Source organism: Drosophila biarmipes, unplaced genomic scaffold (genome assembly GCF_025231255.1).
Source record: "Drosophila biarmipes strain raj3 unplaced genomic scaffold, RU_DBia_V1.1 ptg000009l, whole genome shotgun sequence".
NCBI lineage: Eukaryota > Metazoa > Arthropoda > Insecta > Diptera > Drosophilidae > Drosophila > Drosophila biarmipes.
The window spans coordinates 4,165,561-4,189,579 of NW_026114530.1; the positions used below are offsets into that span (position 1 = coordinate 4,165,561).

Sequence of the window (24,019 nt, forward strand, 5' to 3'; positions counted from 1 at the left end):
CGATTCTATCATATAGCTGTCATAGGAACAATCGGGAAATTAGTGAGAAAATAATATGAAAAAATTATTTACTAAAGTTGATTATTTCTTATAACTGCAAGGGTATAGAAACTTCGGCTTGTCGAAGTTGTATTCTCAATTACAATACGAGTTGATAGACAGCTCATTGTCAAAATCGGATGTTCCGTTTAAAAGTAATACGCAAAACAACATTTTCTGGATTCCCTCAAAGGGAAAATTTTATTTTGCTTGTCAGTTTGTCCCAAAACGTTATTTTAAAGTCCTAAAAATCTAAACAGAAACAGACAAAAATGTATTATACGATCTAAGTAAATACATTTTCTTAATTTTTTTACATTCAGCACGCTGCTTGTGCTTAGCTGTACAGTTTTCATAAAGCGTGTCAAATGTAAAAAATTAAGAAAATGTATTTATTTAGATCGTATAATACATTTTCGTCACAAATGTTGATATCAGAACTTTTGTTTGTTGTAACTGCGATCGTCACTAAATTTGACCTTGTTCAGAGGTGTTTTTGTTAAATACAAATTTAACATGGTGTTACTAACATTAATTTTATCTTATAACTGCAAGGGTATACAAACTTCGGCTTGCCAAAGTTACCTTCCTTAACTTCCTTTCTTGTTTGGCATTTTATCTTACACTATTGGAAATATCTATTGTTGTGCTTTTAAAAATTTGGAATTTAACTTAATAAAATATAGCTGTAGAATATAGCTGTACCTTGCAGGCTCGTTAAATTATAAAACCACTTCTTGGATGTCAAAGTAAAATCAATCTCAAAGGCCAAAGCCACACCCTCAAGCACATTTAATAAGTAAAAGCTCCTACATGGGCTCAACACAGCACAGCTAAAAATATAAAGCCCCTGGAATGTTCATGCTTAATTAGACCGCTTTGCTAGACGATCGGAAGTAGAGAATTGTGGGACCTTAGATCTGATAAAGTGCAGAGCCCAAGTCTGAACCATCTGCCGCTTCCTATGCGACTGGGCGCTGCGTCTGGGCAGAGCAGCCAATATCAAGATCCGCGTCAAACAAAAGAGCTTACGGAGAGCACGAGCGTAGCGCCGTCGTCAACGCAAGCGTTTACTCATCTGCCGCCACAAGCAGCGCTGCGGTATTACCAACTGCGATTCACTTGTTCGCATCTTTGACGGCTGACGTCGGCTGCGCAGCTTCTGCCAAGCGATGGTGTTGGCTTTTTGCTGGGCACATATAAAACAAACGATCATGGTTAAGTATTCACAATCATATTCAAGTGGTTCGTTCGCGCGTTTGACTTCGAGTCCGAGAAGAAACGCGATTTTTCCACTGTAAGGGACAAAAGTGTTGAACTTGGAAGTCCGTGGTTCACATCTGAAAACTCATCCTGACCTAGCATTTGAAATACTGTCCGATCAGACTGTTGTGAAGTTAAAAAATGAGGGACATCTAGGTCTCCGCAAACCTAGGTTTTTTTTATTCTGCAATGTATTCAGAGCATATTTTCCATATGCTTTTCTATATGCAACCGTAGCCTTTTGCAGTTAAAATTAAATTAAGTTGCGGTTAAATGATTGATGGATAGTTCCATTGATTCGGTTTCAGTTGCCGCTGCTTCGAGGTTGCGGGTTCCTACCTTTGACCGCCAGTCCGTCGTTAGTACAGTCATTTTATTTTCGGACTTGACTGCCACTGTGGATTGTGTTTAGATTGATGGAAATTTATTTGTTGGTGATGCGATCTGAACCTTGTTGTTTTGTACTGTGTTTTGCTGAATTATTGTCTAATGAGGCAAGACAACAATAGGCAAAAACGCACAGCTCGACAATATCGGAAACAATAGTTTCACGAGCACTAACCGCCAATTTTGTTAGATTTATATCAAGTAATTCTAAGGTGGGAATAAAGTAGGAAATTATTTAAAACAATGCTAACAGTTTTAATACTTTAAGTTTTGGTAAGAAAGTTTTTTGAAATTGTGATCACTTTATATACATACACAAATTTACTTTATTACTTAACTATACGTATTTGTTTGAAAATTCTTTTCATTCTAATTTAAAAACGAATGGACTTTTGGTTGTATTCCCATCGGGATAAATAAATCATTTATCCAATATATCAACAACTTTTTGAAATAACCTCCATAAATTATAAAATCGAGAAATAGAAACTCAATTGACGAAAGAATCGTAGAATCGTAGAAATTAAAAAACAAAATTAATAGTCATTCAGAAAATCTACTATGCAAATTTTATTTTGGATATACCCCGCAATTTGATTTGTTTATACAAACTTATATATAGACGTTGATTTTTTTGTTGCTTAGGATGAGAGATTTACTATTTTTAGCTTTGAGTCACGCGCTAAGATCGAATGATTGACTTTAATCGCAACAGATGTTTTACGCGAATATGATCAGGAACATATAATTTAAGATTACTTTTGCAGCAGTCACTTATGAACTGCAACTGTAATTTGGCAATCCACTTATTCATTCTTTAAATTTCAAACATCCAGAAAACAGAATAAAACAAAAACACCTCTGAACGAGCTAAAATCTAGTAACACACCTACAGCAAAAAACAGTTTTGATATCAACTTTTGTGACGAAAATGTATATAAGATCTACTAAGTAATTACATTTTCTTAAGGTTTTTAGATTCGGCACGCTCTATGAAAATTGTTCATGTAAATATGCATATAGAATAGAAGCATGCAGAATCAAAAATATTAAGAAATGCTAATGTGTCGTTATAGCCGTTTTTAAAAAACTGAAAAAGCCTAACAACAACTTTGGCCCATAATATTTAAACGCTGCTATGTAGAGAAATCTGGTTTAAAAGGCGTCCATAGTATTTCGAAAAACTTTCCTAGCGACGTATAGCACAAGCCTGTAGCTTTAGTAGTTACGGGTGTAAAAAAGTAAGCTATTTCTAGCCGTTTTCGCGCCAAACTAGCTAGTTTTTCCAAAAGTGGTAAAACAAATGTTTATACCCGTTACTCGTAGAGTAAAAGGGTATACTAGATTCTTCAGAAAGTATATAAGATGCAGAAGGAAGCGTTTTCGACCCCATTAAGTATATATCTTCTTGATCAGGCTCACAAGCCGAGACGATCTAGCCATGTCTGTCTGTTTGTCTGCATGTCTGTCTTTCTATCTGTCTGTCAGTCCGTATGAACGCTGAGATCTCGAAAACTATAAAAGCTAGAACAGTCAGACCTGGCATGAGGATTCCTGAGCTTCCTGTGCAGCCCAAGTTAGCTTTAACGGGTTGCCACGCCCACTTTAATGCCCACAAATCGGAAAATCGGTAGCGCCTACAGTTTTTATGATAAATGTATTTGTCTCAAAAATACCTACCTAAGTGCCACGCCCACTCTAATGCCCACAAACCGCCCAAAGCACAGTTGTCAAGCTAGAAAATTATTTTTTGCTAAGAACAAAACCTTTTGATTGACCTAAAAAAAATGTAAAAATGTAAAAAATCTAAAACTTTAAGCCCCCCCACATAACATATACCGAAACAGTCGGTAGGCGCTTTACAATATTCCTTTGCCGCTTATATATCACCATATTCTTTTGTCTCCCCCGAGCTGAATAACGGATATCTGATAGTCCAGGCGCTCGACTATAGCGCTCTTCCTTTTTAAAACCTTGCAGAGGGTATAATGATTTCCGTTAGAAGTTTGCAACGCAGTGAAGGAGACGTTTTCGACCCCATAAAGTATATATATTCTTGATCAGCGTCACAAGACGAGTCGATCTAGCCATGTCCGTCTGTCCGTCCGTTTTCATGCAAAGTAGACTCTCAGTTTTAAAGCTATCGGGCTGAATCTTTCCCAAAAGTATTTTTTATTGCAGGTAGTATATAAGTCGGAACCAGCCGAATCAGACAACTATATCTTATAGCTTCTACAGGAATTATCGGAAAAAAATTATATCTTTGGTGTTTTTAAACATATAACCGCCCACGCTTGGAAATAACATTTTTAAATTAGTTCTGAATTTCGAATTAAATTTTATTGAAATCAGACGACTGTATCATATAGCTGTCATAGGAAAAATCGGAAAATGAGTGTAAAAATAATATAAAACAATATAAAGCTTTGTCGTTTCTTGACATATTATTCTTTAATATTGGGAATATAATATTTGAAATTTTAAACAATTTCGAATTAATTTTAATAAAATTTTAAATTTTTATAATATTACTAGGGCTACCAACAATCCTTAAAAATTTCTTACGGCTATACAAACTTCGGCTTGCCGAAGTTGACTTCCTTTCTTGTTTTTTGATCAAAACATTTAGAAAGGATTTTCTTAACTTAAGTGCATTTTCGTTTTAGGGTTACTTTTCTATTATTTATAAAAAAAAATTCACTGAATTTGGGTAATTTTTTTTATAAGAAACAAATATTATATCTGGAAAATGAAAAGGTTTATTATTTATTTTTTTAAGAATTCTCCCACAACCCTTAAAGTAAGCAGTAGTCAACATATTGTTTTTTTTCGATAATCAATTCTATAAAACTAAAATTTTAGTGTGTTAAGGGGGTTGGACAAAGTCTTTGAAATACCTTTTTAGTCAAACCTGTTCTCTTCTGCGAAGTCAGCAAATGATATTTAATTTGGTTTCCAGCTAAACACTATTTCTTTAGGGTAGCGTATTGGTACTCGCACGATATCGTTTTGAAATTATTTCGTCACGGTGTGTTTGCACTCAGATGATAGCGAGTTATGGGCTTCTCGTATTTATAGTCTCAAAAACCTATACTTTATTTAAAATTTATTTAGTTTCCTTTTGTTTATTTGCTTCCAATTCATTAGGCTCATATCTAGAGAATCAAATAGCCATGCCTTTTTTACGGTTTCGAAAGCAGCTCGCCTTGGGTATTACACTGATTTTGATACCTTTAGTCAGTGCTGACTACCAGGCAAACATGTTTCTGAATGGCCAGTACCGAAACGGCATCAAGGACCAACAAGAAACACAACATTCATTAAAACCCTCATCGAATGTGTTTCTTAACCACGCCATCATCAGCCGACAAGCGTCCCCATTCCAGGGACCCACCTATCTGCCACCGAAGGAGTATTTAAAGTGCGACCTCGGCCAGGAATGCGTTTCCCGTGGTCAGTGCCTGAACGGATTCTTTACTCGAAAGTTTCCAAGAATACAAGTAAGTGGACTCTTAAGAGAACATAAATACGTTAAACTCTAGAGCAGACGATGAGTTGTCCAAGTATTCATTCGTCAATGGCTTATAATGAAAATGGTATATTTTACGAAAATCAATTATACCAAAGTAAAGTGTTTAGATCTTACATTTATCTTTCCAGAGACATATAAAAAGTATCTTTAGTTTCAGACGTTTTGGGACTGTAACCTTTTGGTATTTAGCAATTTCTAGCTTTCTATACCCTTGCAGATAGTATATTTATTTCAGTCACAAGTTTGCAACACAGTGAAGGAGGCGTTTCCGTCCCCATAAAGTATATATATTTCTGATCAGCAACACTAGAGAAGTCGATCTAGCCATCTCCATCTGTCTGTTCTTCTACGAAAACTACTCTCTCAGTTTTAAAGCAATCGGGCTGAAACTTTCCCAAAAGTTTTCTTTATTTTGGAGGTAGTATATAAGTTATATTATACTATACCTTATAGCTCCCATAGGAATAATCCGAAAAAAATGTTTGAAAATTATATATGTGGTCCCACGCTTGAAAATAACATTTTTTAATTAGTTTTGAATTTCGAACTAAATTTTATCAGAATCGGACGATTTTATCTTATAGCTGCCATAGGAATAATCTTAAAATTGGTGGATAAATAATATGAAACATATTAAAGCTTCGGTGTTTTTTGACATTTTAATTTATACTATTAGGAAAATCATATTTTGTATTTTAAAGAATTTTAAATAAAACTTAAGAAGAATCGGATGACTCTAACATATAGCTGACAAAAAAACGGTCACACAAATAATGAAATAAGTATTTACAAAATATTTTTTTTTAGTATTACTGAAGCTATCAACAATCATTAAAAATTCATTACTAAAATTGAAGGGTTAACTGCAAGGGTATACAAACTTTGGCTTGCCGAAGTTACCTTCCTTCAGGTTTTTAAAAAAATGTTAAAACAAATATTTTAAGCTCTATCGACTAATACGACAAGAAAAATTCCAGGACAGTATCTCAAAAAAAATAAAATAATAATGGAAAATGGACACAAATGCATTTATATATCACATACTATTGCAATGGAGCACTTCTATGGTTTTGGTAAAATCGATGAGTATTTCGGTAATGAATATGAAAAAGATAAGCAATTTCTCAACTTGGGTTTCCAGATTCCCTAAGTTAAATCTTCTAAATTTCTCGACCTATTAAAGGTCTACATATATGCAAAAAATTATGAAAATCGGAATAACTTCTGATTTGTGTATTGGCTAAAAAGGTTAAAAAAAACTTTAGTTTTTAGTTTTCTTTTAGTTTTCATGGATGGTCCATATTGTCCATAAAATAAACCATTTTTAAGATTCATATTTTTATCCAAACGAACAAGAGAATTTAGACACTCGAAACAATGACAAGGGCGTGGCCCAGAAGATTTGTATCAGCTCCCTAATTTTTTTTATGCATGTGACATGTTTATACCCTTGCAGAGGGTATAATGATTTCAGGCAGAAGTTTGCAATGCAGTGAAGGAGACGTTTCCAACCCCATAAAGTATATATATTCTTGATCAGCGTCACAAGACGAGTCGATCTAGCCATGTCCGTCTATCCGTCCGTTTCTACGCAAACAGTCTCTCAGTTTTAAAGCTATCGGGCTGAAACTTTCCCAAAAGTCTTCTTTCTATTTCAGGTAGTATACGAGTGTATATACAACTATATCTTATAGCTACCTAGGAACTGTCGGGGAAAAAAAATTTAAAAAAAAATTATATCTTCGGTATTTTTTAACATATACCTTTTTAAGCTTGGATATAACATTTTTAATATAGTTCTGAATTTCGAATAAAATAGCTCCCATAGGAACAATCGGAAAATTAGTGGTACAATAATATTGAAAAATTATATCTTTGGTGTTGCTACGCTACGAAAATAACATTTTTTATTTGGTTTTCAATTTTGAATTAAATTTTATCAAAATCAAATCTTTTATTACCTATACCAGTAGGACTTGAACCGGCATTTTTTTGCCTTAGAGGCAGAAAAATTACCGATCGCTTAGGTAAATACAATTTTTACAATGTTTAAAAAATTATAGCTTAGCAAATAGCTTACCAATTTGCCAAAAAAAAAACAAGGAAGTACGCTATAGTCGAGTGCTTCGTCTAAAAGAATACCCATTACTTAGATTTAAGCGTTTTGGCCATTTGTGGGCGTAAGACTGGGCGTAGCCCCTTTTGATGGGTCGATAGGTATTGATGAGACAAATATATTTCAGTTAAAATTTCGTTTCTATCATAAAAACTGTAGACGCTACAGATTTGCGAATTGTAGACTTGGCACCTCCTGAAAAAAATTTGCGCTGCGCAGAAAGTCCATAAATCTTCATGCCAATTCTGACTGTTCTAGTTCTTATAGCTTCCGAGATCTCAGCGTTCATACGGATAGACGGACAGACGGATTTCGATCAAGAATATATATATAATATAACGAAAACGCTTCGTTCTACCTGTTACATACTTTTCGACGAATCTAGTAGACCTTTTTAGTATACACGTAACGGGTATAAAAAACATTTTTTATTTATGATAAGAAGAAAAAGAGCTGACACAACCAATGGTTAAATGCTTTTGTATAAATTAAGACTATTTCAACAATATGTCATAATGTTTTATATTTTTATATTATTTTAGTCAATTTATGGCCTTAATTATAAATGGCTCATAACAGGTCTATGATTCCTTATTTTGTCTCTCTATACGAGTATATTTTTCTGGGTTACTTTCGCATACTTTTCGCATGCGCTTTGTCACTACTTGTAGTGCGCCCACAGTGATATTTAAAATATAATTCGTATTCAGTAAGAATTTATATACAACTACCAAACAAAAAGGGTGGAAAATCGTCGAATACCAAAGTCAATCTATTCAAAGCCAAAAAAATGTTGAAGGTTATATTGGAAGATAAATAACCACAACACAGCTTACAAGCTATAAAAAGAGTAAGCTAACTTATATTGTCGGAAACCGGCAATTGTGCTGGAAGCGTTTCTTCCCCAGCCGCATTGCTCGCTTATATGTTTATCAACATGAGCGTCAAATTCACATGTACATATGTATTCAGGCTCAAACTACGGCAATTCTAGCTGTTCCGGTACCGTGGGTATCTAAAGCTGATTTTAGTTCCACAAATGGGCTTCAAAAAAACTGAAAACCGATTTGAGTGCTTTCTCAAACCGCAAGAAGTGGGCCTGCCATTGAATCCCCATTCAGCAGTCCAACTCGCGTTGAAGCCAAAGATCTTTAACAGTCAAGGTCAACCTTCAAAATAATCTCAGAAACAATAGAAACTGTTTTCGATTTTAGTTTTTCTTGCTTGAGAACCATTAAAGCGGTCATAAATAAGTGTAATTATGAAGTTTTATTTGTTATATTTAGAGGTAGATTGATATATAAAATGCCAGTGCTGGCAACTCTTTTATCTGAACTGGATATTTCAAATTTTCTTCATGGCACGACGTTTCATCTTTGCAAGTAATGAAGTTTATTGACTTAAACATGTGGATTCTGACCTTTGGCCATAGTTATTAATATGCAATAGTTCATTTGCTAAATGCCAGCTATTTAATCAAAATGAGAAAAGAAAACTTAGTAAAGTTCCGCCTAACTCCAACGGCAAAATGAAAGCAAATGGAATTCATCTAGGCGCTGGCCATTGCAACTAGCGGCTGACAGCTCATCTTTCTGCGAATCACTTAAGAAGTGGCTGACATTGGTGAACTTTAATATTTTCAATTTTGGTGGCTGTTGTTGCCTGAAACTAAGATACATCTTCGACAATATAATAGCACCATTGTGTAGGTTACAGATAGGCGAGTTTTTTCAATATATTTTATTCTGTTTGTACAGGTATGTCGGGTTGCATTATTTTAGAGCATCGACACATTTATTTTTTGGGGCAACGAAAATGTTACCAAAGGGATTAAAAATATTAAAAAATAGAGCAATTTAAAATAATTGATTTTAAATATCTTTATGTAGAAAAATATTGTTTTAAATATTGAGCTGCAACGGAAAAAACAACAACAACCGGCTGAATCGTCACCCCTAAATCATTCTTTTGGGATATTCTTGTGTAACTCTTTAAAAAAAGGTTACGGGTAATCTCTTTTCTCAGGTTTGGCATTCAAGTTATTGTTTTTTTTAAGTTTTACCTTTTAATAAAATGTTTTTCTGTAAAAATGTACCTTATTTATGACTCGTTCTACAAATTAACCCATAACTTTTTGTTATGTACTATATAACAACTTTTTAGGTACTCAAATTAATAAACTAGTCCATCTGTCAGTACGTTTCTACGCAAACTAGCCTCTCAGTTCTAAAATTATCAGGATGAAACTTTCCCCTTTCTTTTGCAGGTAGTATATAAGGCGGAACCAGCCGGAACGGACAATTATATCTTTTTGTTCCCATAGGAATAATCGGAAAAAAGAGTTTAATAAATTATATATATCCAACATATATCCTTCTACGCTTGGAAAAAAAAACTTTCTTTAATTTTGCTTTATTGCTTTAATGTTACTGAAGCTAGCAACAAATCTTAAAAATTGAACATGGTGTTACTACCATTGAATATTTCTTATAATTGCAAAGGTATCTAAACCTCGGCTTGCCGAAAGTAGTGAACATATTATTTATTGGTATTTTTTTTTAATGTAATGAAATTCTATGGTATTGTCATTATATTTTTAGAAAGTATTGCAATTATGTTCTATTAGCTTTACATTTGTCAAAGTGATGAATTATTTTTCATTGGCACTAAATTTTTAAAAATAATTCATTATTTGAAATTTTTTTTTAAATAATAATAAAGCCAGATTATATAAGCATTATTTTTTTTAAATGTCATGATATTACCAGTTCAATAGAAAAGTGTTAATTTGGAAAAACACTTTTTTCTATAATGACAACGGTGGCCACCACAGTTTTGGGCGATTTGTAGTCGTTAGAGTGTGCGTGTCGCATTCTTTTGGGCCAATCTACAGGTATTGGTGAGACAAAGAGATTTCAGTTAAAGTTTGTTTCTATCATAAAAACTTTAGGCGCTACAAATTCTTGCGGATTGTGGGCGTTAGAGTAGGCAAGGCACGCCGCTGAAACAAATTTGCGCTGCGCAGGAAGCACATGAATCTGCATGCCAAGTCTGACTAATATTTTAAAAATAATTTAAGGATGAGGTAATTGCTTGTAAAATAATGCTCCTAGATTACTGAAAAAAGTTTTAATGCTTGAATCTGTCTACCGCCCACACAACCAGATATTTAAGTCAAGTGTGGGTGGCGTTACAATCTCTCTTTGCTGCTTGTATATGATAGATAGAGATAGATAACTCTTGCGCCGAGTCTCGTGACTATGAAACCCTTCCTTCTTTTATCATAGTAAGATCGATTTGATCAAACCTCATATACATTCTTTGACCAACTTCTCTTTCCGTTCTCAGAACTGTGAGCCGGAAACCAATACATGCTGCACCTACCAGGAGCCACCCATCACTACAATAAGCACTGCTGTGCCCTTTGCATCCTGTCCCCGCGACTCGGACTGTGTGGCCCTAGAAAACTGTCGCAACGGTGAAATAAGTGCCATAACTTACGTAAAGAAGCAAGAAGTAAGTGCTTACTTGTGACATTTTTACTCCAAATTAGTTCAGCAACCAAGAGGGTTTTAATTTGAGCGGCTTGCCCAGCGTAATTTCAATACCAATTCGGCCAAGGTGTTTTAATTTCGCACCAGTGACGAGACGAACACGCCAAACAAAGCGTCTCCAGCAGATAAAACTGGCTTTGCCGAAATCAGATCACCTCATTTTACAATTTCGATGGAACTTATCTACAAATTTTCCACGTAAAAACCATGAAAAAGAAATCTAACTCAGCGACCTACATCTTATTAGAACACAATTAGTTTTATTGGCTGCTCTGCTATTCAACATAAGATTCTATTAAATAGAAAGTCCAAAAAATTACAAAAAGTTTTACAGGCCGATGATTTGCACCATTTTAGAGCGTCATATTCGGCATTGGTAATGTCTTCGGGCGAAGATTTAAAAAAACTTTGGCAGCGGGAGCGAATCTGACGCAACCATAGGCAGTATTCAAACTGGAATGCGGTTGAACATACATTCAAATGTACAAACATTTATGCGAGTTTAAAATTTACGCAGGGCACTTATAAATATATATGTAGACATCATACATACACACATGCAATGTACACACATACATATGTTAAGATATTAAATGAAGGTAAGGTACATCGGTTTACTGGCTCAGTGTCTCGCGTGATGAAGAGAGGACAAGAAAGATACGACGAAACATGCAGCTAAGAGAGATCTCAGTTTCCACCAGGCCAGTTAATTGCATAATTTGTTTATCTGCATCGGCTGGAAAAACGGGTCAGCTGCGTTCACTGCTGCTGCAATTCAATGCCTCAAAAAATGAGCGCCACAGGAAAAGTATGCTGCCGTGCACTATCGTCGTTGTCTTTCTTTAAACACGAGAATTTTAAAGTAATTGTTATTATTGTTAGATTTGTTTTTTAGAAATACATGCTGCCAGTAAGGCTTTTATCTTCTAACCTTTTTTTCCAGTTAAGAGAAATTCTTATGGCGGAAATAAATGTATTTTAAGAGTGCAAAGTATATAGTTGGATAGTTTAGAAACAAGTTCTGGGGCATGTACACTAAAGCGAACCTTTGTTTATTTGCAATTTTTTGGGTCATACTCTAACCCCGTTATTTATATTCTATTAGTATTTTAAAATTATAAAAAATAAATTATAATTTAATTTAAATTTTCAAACATCATCGTTTTAAAGCAACATCTAATAGAGACTTTGGGCTTCAGAAGTTTAAGCTCACCTTTATAAACATTTGTAAGTTGGTCAGTTGATTGTCTCATTGTGGCCCAGTTCGTAAGTGTCCACATAATTTATAAGTAAATGAGACGTTACCGAACCCATAAAGTATATTTGTTCTCGATCGGTTCACGAGATGAGTAGATCTAGTCATGTCCGTTTGTCCATCTGAAAATAGCGGGTAGGAAGAGGGTATATTGATTTCAGCCAGAAGTTTGCAACGCAGTGAAAGAGGCGTTTCCGATCAGCATCACTAAACGAGTCGATCTAGCCATGTCCGCCTGTCTGTCTGTCCGTCCGTTTTTAGGCAAACTAGTCTCTCAGATTTAAAGCTATGAGGCTGAAAATTTAAAAAAAAATCTTCTTTCTTTTCCAGGTAGTATATAAACGCAACCAGCTGAATCCGGCTTTTTATCGTATGGCTCGCATTGGAATAATCGGAAACAAGAAAGGAAATTAACTTCGGCAAGCCGAAGTTTGTATACCCTCGCAGTTATATAATAATAATTTTTTTTCATATTATTTTTCCATTAATTTTCCGATCGTTACTGTGGCAGCTATATGATATAGTCGTCCGAATTTAATAAAATTTAACTTGAACAGAACTTAATAAAAAATGTTATTTTCAAGCGTAGGTTAAAAGTTAAAAAACACCGAAGATATAATTTTTTATACCCTTGCAGAGGTATAATAATTTCAGAAGTCAGAAGTTTGCAACGCAGTGAAGGAGACATTTCCGACCCCATAAAGTATTTATATTCTTGATCAGCGTCACAAGACGAGTCGATATAGCCATGTCCGTCTGTCGTCCGTCTGTCCGTCCGTATCTACGCAAACAAGTCTCTCAGTTTTAAAGCTATCGGGCTGAAACTTTCACAAAAGTCTTTTTTCTATTGCAGGTAGTTATAAGTCGGAACCAGGCGGATCGGACGACTATATCTTATAGCTCCCATAGGAACTATCGCGGAAAAAATTTAAAAAAATTATATCTTTGGTGTTTTTTAATATATAACCTCCTACGCTTGGAAATAACATTTTTTATTGGATTTTAAATATCGTATAAAATTGTATCAAAATGGGATGACTATATCATAAATATTAGTCGGAAAACATGAAATGAAAATTATATGTTTGGTGTTTTTTAACATATAACTTTATTAGCTTAAAAATAACATTTTATCAATAGTACTGAACTTCGAATTAAATTTTATTATTCGGATAATTGATGGGAAACAATATGTAACAAATTATAGCTTTGGGGCTTTTTAACACTTTTATTTATAATATTGGGAATATAAATTTTTATATTTTTAAGAATTTCAAATTCAATTTAATAAAATTATTGATTATTTTTTACAACTGCAAAGGTATATGAACTTCGACTTACCGAAGTTAACTTCCTTTTTTGTTGACATATTATCTCATAATATTGGGAATACATATTTTTATATTTTTAAGAATTTCGAATTCAATTTAATAAAATTATTGATTTTTTTTAACTGCAAGGGTATACAAACTTAACTTCCTTTCTTGTTTCATAGTATTTTACCACTAATTTTGCGATCGTTCGTTTGGCAGCTATTTGATATAGTCGTCCGATTTTGATGAAATTTAATTCGAAATTCAGAACTACTTAAAAAATGGTAATTTCCAGCATAGAAGGTTATATATTAAAAAACACCGAAGATATATATATTGTTTTACATTTTTTCCCCGTTAGTTCCTATGGGAGCTATAAGCTATAGTTCGATCCGGCTTGTTCCAACCTATATACTACCTGCAATAGAAAGAAGACTTTTGGGAAAGTTTCAGCCCGATAGCTTCAAAACTGAGTGACTAGTTTGCGTAGAAACGGACTAACAGACGGACGGACAGACGGACAGATGGACATGGCTAGATCGACTCGTCTAGTCACGCTGATCAAGAATATATATACTTTATGGGGTCGGAAACGTTTCCTTCACTGCGGTGCAAACTTCTGACTGAAATTATTATACCCTCTGCAAGGGTATAAAAATTTAACAAAACATCTACGTTCTTTCTTGTTTTTGAATAAAATCCTCTATGTCCTCTACTTCTTAGATACTTTTTTTATGCACAACATTTTAAATTTCTTAAAAATAAGAAACATTTTTTTTTTTTTATCTTTGCTTTTATTATTGATTTTTCTCTTAATTTTGAGACTAACATTGAGTTTACGAATTTTCATATCAAAATTTAACTAACATTTTAGTTACGCGTCCTCCAAGTCGGTCGCTGGGTGGATGCTCAGCCTTGTCAGACCTCTCGCCATGTGCTTAGGGTGCAACAAAAGTAATTTTCCTTTTGTTCTGCGATCACTTTTTTGACTGGTAGAATGTTTAAGTCGCGATGCACGTTTTCGTTTCGAACGGTTTACAGTGCCCCGGTAAATGTTTTCAAGATCTTCGACTAAACCCGCTGGCCTATGTAAATATTGCTATTGCTGGCATTCCCCTATAACTGGGAGACGTCCAACCATATGGTTTTACTCCCGAGTTATACAGCAGGACTTTATATTTAAGGCTATGAATGCTGCTGACTATGCGCTATGTGGGTCTTCTGTCCATGTGTACTCCTGATGTGTTATTTCGTTTGCCTACGGGAGTAGAGCCTTGTTAAACGTAAGCGGCGGGCAGTTTTGCCTGTTCAGGGAGAACGTAACGTGCTTGCATTTTGTTCGTTCTCTTTTATTCGCCAAAAGAAGATGTTGTTAGTCGTGTGCCAGCCGGGATGTCTGCTGTGTAGAGGACATATAATGTTAGCCTTAGCACGCTACCTTGAGGAACTCCAGCACCAACAGTAAAAACATCAGATTTAGCAGTGTTGCACCTCAAATGTTCTTTCGTAAAGGTAAGACTATAAAAGCTTGTCGGTGTTCAACATGAGACCTGCTAACCAGACTCTTTCAAATGCTTGAGAGACATCTAAAAATATGGCAGTGCAGTACTCTAATTTTTAACGCGTTCCAAATTTCTGATGTTGTATGGTTGACCTGCTCAATTGTTCCGTACTTTTCACGAATCCCAAATTAATGTGACGGGATTCCTTTCTGGAGTCTTAGGTATGTGTTTATCCGAGTCAATACGCATTTTTCAAAGAGTTTAGATAAGCATGAAAGTACGATGTGTGTTCAAAAAGTAAGGTGACTTTGTATTTTAAAAAAACTATTAATTAATTTATCAATATTAATGTTGTCCCCTTCAAATTAATCCCCCTCAGATACAAGACTCTTATGCCAACGGTTTTTGCAATCCTCAAAGCACTTCCCATAAGCACTTTTCGGTATAGCCTTGAGCTCTTCCAGCGATGCAGTCTTTATCTCTTCAATCGTTGCACATCTCCGTCCTTTCATAGGTCTCTGGTTTTGGGAACAAGAAAAAGTCACATGGGGCCAAATCCGGTGAATATGGTGTGGTGAATATCTCTCACAAGCAATGATGAGTGAGCAGGGGCATTATCGTGATGCAAAAGCCATGAATTGTTTTTCCACAAGTCTGGACGTTTCTTTCGTATTGCTTCTCGCAAACGGCGCATAACTTCCAGATAATACTATTTATTGACCGTACGACCATATGGTAAGAACTCCTGATGCACCACGCCATGGTAATCGAAGAATACAATGATCAAAACTTTGACATTTGATCGAACTTGGCGTGCTTTTTTCGGTCTTGGCTCACCTGGGCTCTTCCATTGTGGCGATTGGGCTTTGGCTTCACTTAATTTTATTTTTTACACAAACTTTGATGCAAATCCTTTGATCCATATTTTTTGATAGCAAAAAATCGCTGAGCACGCAAAATAACTTTTTACCTTTACGCCACTCACAACTAAACAAAAAAGGGGATTCAATTGAAACTTGGTACAGATGTTAGGGAAGAGTGTACCAACATAACAAAACAAAAAAATCCATAATCGAAAATATGTTGCCCGCGAAATTTGAAAAGTCACCTTACTTTTGAACACACCTCGTATGCTTATAGGTCTATACGACGTGGGGATTGTGTGGTCTTTTGCTATCATTATTATAATTGACTTTTTCCATCTCCCTGGATAGTGGCCAAGTTTTGGTGATAGTGCAAACGGCGCAATATGGTAGTTCAATGATAATTTTGGGAGTGATGTGGTCGCACCCGGGTATTTTTTCGGATTCAATTGATTTTTAATGATGCTAACGATTTCGTTTGGGCGAAATTCAATTGGCTCATGTGGAAGCTGAGGCTCATATGGTAAAGTCGGCAAGGAGGACATTAGCGGACAAGGATGTTGGCAAACGTGCTGGCTCTGTCTGCATCGCAGCGCGCCCGGCCGCCTGTGGGATTTTGAATAGACATCACGGTTTTTTTCGGTGAGCTCAGAGTTGAGTGAGCTCTCCATAGTTTGTGTTTTGTACTATATTTCGACAATTTCTCTATGTAGTGGTGTAGTAGAATAAACAGGACAGGCGACTAATCAAATGAAAGATCCGAAAGGCTTTCGGCGCTATCAGATTTTAAGGAATGTTTTTGGTAATCGCAAAGTCTTTTAAATCGGGTAGTATCTTCGGGTCTGCCGACCATTATGTCGGCGTTAATAATTGCAATATATAGTTGGTTTCCCTTTGGAGTCACGAGACAAAATCCCCAGTGTGTCTGCTTAACATTGTAGTCTCCTACTGTTATGAGGCGGTCTCCTAGTGAATTGAAATACTGCATAAATTCATCTACAGCTATAGTGAAGCGAGGGGGGCAGTATGCGGCGGCGGATTTCAGGGTTTGATCTGGAAGCAATCAACGTTTTATTTTGAGTGCGGGCAGTAATTCCTCTCTGGTGTATGCGGCTTTTCAGCTCCTTATGAATTGGGCAGCCTCAATAGTTAGTAGTGTGATTGCCACCGCAGTTGCCGTTCTTTTTCGAGTTGCAGTTATCTTTGCTCGCTGAAGCTCTCCACAAACTCCTCGTACCCCCACCGGGCGCAGTTTACAGTATGACCTTGTATGGCCATATTCTTGGCAGTTCGAACATTGTACCGGATTATTGCTTTTGTGCGGTTCCCCAACTGCGGTTCCGCGGTGCAGCAGGGACTGAAGATTGTATATATGGTGCACTTCGTATTTCTTTAGGGGCTTATATTCTGGTTCAAGCTCAACCTTAAAGATTGACTGCGGCTTTCTATCCCTGTTAAGGATATTGAAGTCTATCATAGCGCTAAATCCCTTCTTCTGTTATCTGCCTTTGTTATCTCTGCAGATGTTACTTCGGAATCTAATCCCTTAAGTACGACTTGCAGACCATTGCTGCTTTATACGCGTAAAAGTTATTTTTATTCTCGGTAGGATATTTCGATAAATCTCTGTAATTATCTTCAGACTTAATTTGTTTTCTAAATATTGCCCTTTTCAAGGGGTATTATGTGGAAGTTATCCATGCCAATAAGCTCAATAATTTTGTTGAGAAGAACTTGCCCTATTGCTCTATACGTTTAGGAATTCGGTCAAGTTGGAAGTAATTGACCGCGCTTGATCAGAGCTTGCGTTATTTTCGGGTGCTTTAAAAGAGAAGTACGTGTTGTTCCTGTGTACTGAGAGCCGTCTTTTGTCTTGCTCACGTCGACGTTGTGTTCGAAAGTCGTTTTGACTCATTTTAATCGTGGTTGATTTAGTACGAATTTTTAGTGTTATATTTTATTTTAATTAATTAATGAAGACGCAGCAAGCGTCTTTTCGCTTTATTGTACATTGAACCAGTCACTGCACTTTTATGATTTTATTTAATACATTTTTCGGGAGCACAATAAATTCCCGTCTGCATGCGACGACGGTTATACTTGTAATTACTTAAATTTTTACTATTGCCCCAACATAAAAATTGTTTATTAACATTAAAGTATTCCCCCCCTTTTATCTACAATCGGTATTATATAAGTCGGAACCACTTTTCATTTTTCAAATATCGAATTGTTCCTGAAAATACATTTGATTTCTACTACAAAAAGTTAAAAAAAAAAGTTTCCCTTGTGAATCATCTCGTGGTTCCGGAATGACGTGCCAGTTTGCACCGGTGAAGAACAAGGGGCGCCCCATAAAGAAAATTGTATGGGATGTCCTCTTTCTCCCAAGTAAAAATTCAAAAGAAACTTTTTCGAAGTCTTTTCGGATTTCATTTGTTCTTTATACCCTTTTTTTGCATGGCCTGTCACCTTGATGTGAAACGTCTCAGGTGAAATAATTTCGGATATTCAAAAGAAATTTTCCGGATTTCCGAAGTCATTTCACCTGGGACGTTTCACTTGCAAGGGATTTCACAAGGAAAACTCATTTACTTCATTTTATTTTAATTGTATTAAATATTATGTTGAATAACTTATCTGTCAATTACAGTTTTTGTTAGTTACCCTAGTTTTTTTTTTGTTAATTTTATTTTATACGTGCGTCATCGCCTTCCTTAAAAAACAAAAACATTTCACAAAACAGTGGCAAGATGACCACCTTCGGGTAACGGAATCAGAATTTTATAGATGGTGCTGTAAAAGCTATCCCCTTTAAAAACTTCTGATATCAAACAAAAACACCTCTTAAAGAGGTGAAAAATAATACAAAAGTTTTGATATCATAATTTCATAAACTTCATTTCATATTAAAGTATCATTTTTCTGAAGGAAAACGGCTTTTTATAATCCATATTCTTGAATTAAATGATTTTTTACCTTTCTTGTTTATTATTAATTTAAATAATATAAACTGTTTATCGGTTTAAGCCGGAATTGAAGTATACAGAGGACATTAGATACAAAAAAATAAAAATGTCTTTATTTTAAGATCAACGGATTGAAATCAGAAAAAATTGCTAAGAATTCAATTTTCTTTTTTTTATAAAAGTTGGACGGCAGTTCACGTAGTGACAAAGTGCATTAGGAAAGTGTGCGGGGGCACAAGTGTGCGAGGGCAGCCCGATGGCGATACATTTCCTGCACGAGCCGGGGCTGAAGGGGCACCGGTAAGTTCCTTGCTGGACGTAGAGCGAGAGGGCACCGGCTGGGAGCTAGCTAGATGTAGGGCGAGGGGGCACCGGAAGGGTGTTTGCTGTGTAGTAATAGTTCAAATGGTTAGGAGCTGGTCATTGGCAACTATAGCCGCTGAAGTGCTAAGTGTAAGGTAGCCCCTGCTAAGATCTCATCCAAGTGGTTGGGTGTTGGCTGCTGGGCAACTATGGCCGCTGATGAGTCAACTGAAGATTACGGTGAGGGGATAACTGTCCCCCTGTGCTCCTGGCCTTAAGTTCAGTGGACGAATGTAAATTAGTTTTAACGGCGATAGGCGGAGTAAAGTTTATGAGCAGCGTGCTCTTTGTTCGTAATATAAAACAGAACTGGACTTAAGGCTAACAAAAATTGGATATCACATATCCAATATGCTGTATTTGCCGGTTATGTATGGGCATCCGGTTAAACGCTGTGTCAGCAGTTTGGCCGGAGCGAGCTGTCGAACGATCGGTCATTGCCGTCGCTCGGTTAACTTAGTTAACTTATAAACACGAAGAAATGAAAATCTTCTGTAATAGTCCGATAGAAAAAGAAGGTTTTACGTTATTTTAGAGCCCTGAAAATTTTAGACGATGCTAAACAGCTCAATATAACAAACATTAGTTATAACACTTTTAACAAATTAGCTACCTTGGCCAAAAAAAGACAGCTGTAAATAGCTAAAGTTTGTAAACCCTTAACTTGTGAAGTACTGAAGCTACAGGCTACGACGTTAGAGAGGTATTTCGAAATATTATATAGGCCTTTTAAACTTTTTATTTAGATATTATTTTGCCTTTTTTTCTGATTTAATATCAGTTTCAATAGTTTCATTTGGTTTGATTTTAAATGTAGTTTTATGCATTTAAGATATAGTTTTAGTTCTAGAGATCCATTTCGTTCCTTAGGGTCAAGAATCTAGCAGCTGACAACGGCTTCGTGAGGACATCTGCCACTTGGTGTTCTGTGGGAATATTTTCTAAAACAATTAGTTTATTTTCAATTTGTTCTCTTGAGAAATGGTACTTAATTTCAATATGTTTTGATCGTTTGTGGCATGTATGATTATTAGCTATACTAATGCAACCTTGATTATCTTTAGTATTTTTATTTGTTTACTTAATTCAAATTTTATTCTAGATACTAACGATTTCAATCATAAAGCTTCTCTAACTGCTTTGAATAAAGCCATATATTCCGCTTCTGTGGAAGAAGCATCAACTGCATTTTGCTTTTTCATATTCCAGCAAATTACATTTGAGCCAAACATTTTAAATATAAATGTTTCACTTCCTGCCCAGTCAGAATCAACAAATCCAATAATTGTGAAAATCTTCATTTTTAATAAATGTTAATTTTAGATCAACAGTTCCCTTTAAATTTCTTATGACCCAAGTAGTGCTTGAGGCGAGGTACACTGGGGCTCGACAGGCTTACCCCCGAGTTCACAATTCCCAGTCGCCGGCCTTCACTGCTCTAAGTCTGGACTGCTAACGCCCGGACTTCGTTGGCAGGAATGAACAGACCGCCTTGACTTAGCCGTGTGGTGTCTTCTTAGACCTCAGCCACCTGTGTCTCGATCGGAGATTCCTTGTAATCCCAATCCCGAACGTCTCGGCTCCTTGTAGGCTTCCACGGCGCTGCTTCCGACGACTCACCTTGTTGTGGTTCAAATGCTTGTCTTGACTGGTTGTGCTCGACTGACGGTAATCGACTGACTGATCATAATCGACTGATCGTGCTCGACTGAACGTAATCCACTAATTGATCCCGCTGCCAGCGCCCTGCGGGTTTATATAGGGCCTCCGGGAACCGTTATTCCCCTTTTGCGCACGGCCCGCCGAAACTCTACACCGGGTCAAAGTCCATGGCTCCTGTTTGACCCTCTTGCCCTTAACGCACTGCTTCCCGCCGACGTCCAGCCTGATGCTGCCGTCCCGCTGATTCCGGTGATGCATATGGCATGCTTGTGTGCCGCACCGCTGCCGAAATGTGGCACCTTCTCTCTCGGTCCAAAGTTCACGGCCTCATCCAAAGTCCGGCGGCGTCCCGTTACTCCCTTTTGCACACGGCACTCTCGCTCCGCCCGCCAAGTCTCCGCTCTCTCCATTCTCCATTGGTCGTAGCACCTGTTTTCAGTCAATCGATAGGTATTTCTACAAGCCAAATTCCCACTTTCTAGCTTTTGTAGTTTCCGTGATCTCAGCGTTTGTACCGACGAACAGACAGACGGCACGGCTAGTGATCTTGAACCTGTTACATACTTTCATATGAATCTTTTAATGTAGGAGTAACTGGTATAAAAAGGTTATATTCATATTTTTAAAAGTGACATCTCATTAGACACAAGTGATTTCACATTGACATTTCTTTAGGACAAATTAGTATAATAAGGCAAGCGTAAAATCACGACTAACATTAAAAACTTTGTTATGCCGTCGACTGTTTTTATGTCCGAAAAGGTCATTCGGTGCTACTTCATTAAAAGCTGAAATACAAAAATATATGAAAAGGGTTACAAATATAATATTTTCATTAATGATTACGGATGATTAACGCCTGTTATCACCACCTACCGGTTTTTTTAGTATATGTTATGTGGGTGGCAGACAGAGTTGGCGTGACACCATTTGGCGAGGTATAATGAGGTAGGTATTAATGAGACAAATAAAAATATAATAAAAAGGAATTAAAGTCTTGTTTCTGTCATAAAAACTGTAGGCATTACAGATTTTCGTTGGCGTCGCTCCCCGAAAATCAAACTTTGCTGCGCGAGGAATCCCAGGAATCTGCATGCTAAGTTGGTCTGTTCTAGCTCTTATAGTTTCGGAGATCTCAGCGCTTATACGGACAGACTGACATGTCTAGATCGACTCGGCTTGTGATCCTGATCATGAAAATATATACTTAATGGGGTCGGAAACGCTAGCCACCTGTTACATTCCTTTCGACGAATCTAGTATACCCTTTTACTTTACGACTAACACGAATTATTAAATTATAAATATGGGAATTTATTTTACAACCCGAAAACTTTTTTATACCCTTGCAGAGGGTATAATGATTTCAGTCAGAAGTATGCAACGCAGTGAAGGACACGTTTCCGATCCTATAATGTATATGTTGCGGCTAGAGTGAGCCTTTTCACAAGAAATGTTGGCCAATACGGCGCTCAAAACTTCATTAAGTAAACCACTAAACCACAAATTGTCCGTGCTAACAATATAAGTATTTTGTTGCTTATTGGCAACTATACAGAGTTTTATGAATTCAAAATAAATGCTTTGATGATTGCAAAGACGGCTGTCCTAATACTTGCCGTTTGCATGCGAAACGAAGTAGAAAATTAGAAACTGAACATAGATTACGATAGGACGCAGCCGGTGACCTGCTGCAGCAGCAGAAATCAATGACAAGGAAGATTTGTTATACGGCGACCTTCCTCTCACTCTCCGAAAGCTCTGCTGCGCGGTTTGGCTAAGCGCTTAGCTGGACTGCCATGTCCGTCTGACCGACCGTCCGTTTCTACGGTTTTAAAGCTATCGGGAAACTTTCCCAAAAGTTTTCTTTCTATTGCAGGTAGTATACAAGTCGGTACCAGCGGTATCGGACAACTATATCTTATACCTCTTATAGGAATTATCGGAAAAAAAATTTAACATAAATTATATTTTTGGTGTTTTTTAAAATATAACCTCCAACGATTAGAAATAAGATTCTTAAATTAGTTCCGAATTTTGAATCAAATTTTATCAAATTCGGACGACTATATCATATAGCTGACTTCAGTGATATTAAAATATCAGTGATTCGGCAAGCCGAAGTTTGTATACCCTTGCAGTTAAAGAAAATAATCAATAATTTTATAAAATTGAATTCGAAATTCTTAAAAATATAAAAATTTATATTCCCAATACTATAAGATAATATGTCAAAAAGCCCCAAAGCTATAATTTGTTTCACATTATTTCTCACCAATTATCCGATCGTTTCTATGACAGCTATATGATATAGTCGTCTGATTTTAATAAAATTTAATTCGAAATTCAGAACTAATTAAAAAATGTTACTTTCAAGCTTATAGGGTTATATGTTAAAAATCACCAAAGATATCATTTTTATTTCATGCTTTCCGACTAATTTTCCGATCGTTCCTATGGCAGCTATATGATATAGTCGTCCGATTTTGTTCAAATTTAATTCGAAATTCAAAACCAAATAAAAAATGTTATTTCCAAGCGTAGGAGGTCATAAGTTAGAAAACACTGAAGATATAATATTTCAATATTATTTACCACTAATTTTTCGATTGTTCCTATGGGAGCTATAAGATATAGTCGTCCGACGGACGGACAGACGGACGGGCGGAAAGACGGAAGGATAGACGGACATGGTTAGATCGACTCGTTTTGTGACGCTGATCAAGAATATATATTCTTTTTGGTGTCGGAAACGCCTCCTTCAATGCGTTGCTAACTTCTGACTGAAATCATTATACCTTCTGCAAGGGTATAAATATATTCAACCATTCCAAAGATATGGAATAATGACTGAGTGCAACTTTTTCGAAAAGTTCCAAAAATGCCCCTTTATTTCGGTAAAACTCAAAATTTTGCAAAACATTCAAATGAAGATTTTGTTTTGCCCTTGTTTCGGACCTTCGGAACAGGGGACTCACGCTTTACAGATTTTAACTCAAAAATTTTGCGTTTATAAAAAGTTTGCAGATCAAACACAATCTACACAAGGTCGTATTTTTGATGTTATCAAAATTAAATTACAAATACTAAACGGCAAAATATTAGAAAACACATATTTTGGAAAATCATATATTAGGGGGGTACCATGCATATTTGATATCAAGCAAAACATTCAATAACTTTAAAAAAAACTAGCGGCAA

At 36.1% G+C, this 24,019-nt stretch overlaps 1 protein-coding gene across 2 annotated transcripts in view; it reads left to right on the top strand.

The window, feature by feature from the left end:
* Positions 1 to 1,245: 1,245 nt before the first annotated feature.
* LOC108032902 (inactive serine protease scarface) overlaps positions 1,246 to 24,019 on the top strand; it is a 32,377-nt gene continuing 9,603 nt past the window's right edge. Inside the window, exons 1-3 of one of the 2 annotated variants that reach the window (XM_017106952.3) lie at positions 1,246 to 1,336; positions 4,837 to 5,189; positions 10,686 to 10,853. In XM_017106952.3, the coding sequence (XP_016962441.1) occupies positions 4,863 to 5,189; positions 10,686 to 10,853 (495 nt within the window). In that variant the 5' untranslated portion in view covers positions 1,246 to 1,336; positions 4,837 to 4,862. Of the gene's footprint in view, positions 1,337 to 4,803; positions 5,190 to 10,685; positions 10,854 to 24,019 lie in introns of both variants that reach the window. The other variant, XM_050889989.1, reaches the window with a different exon arrangement.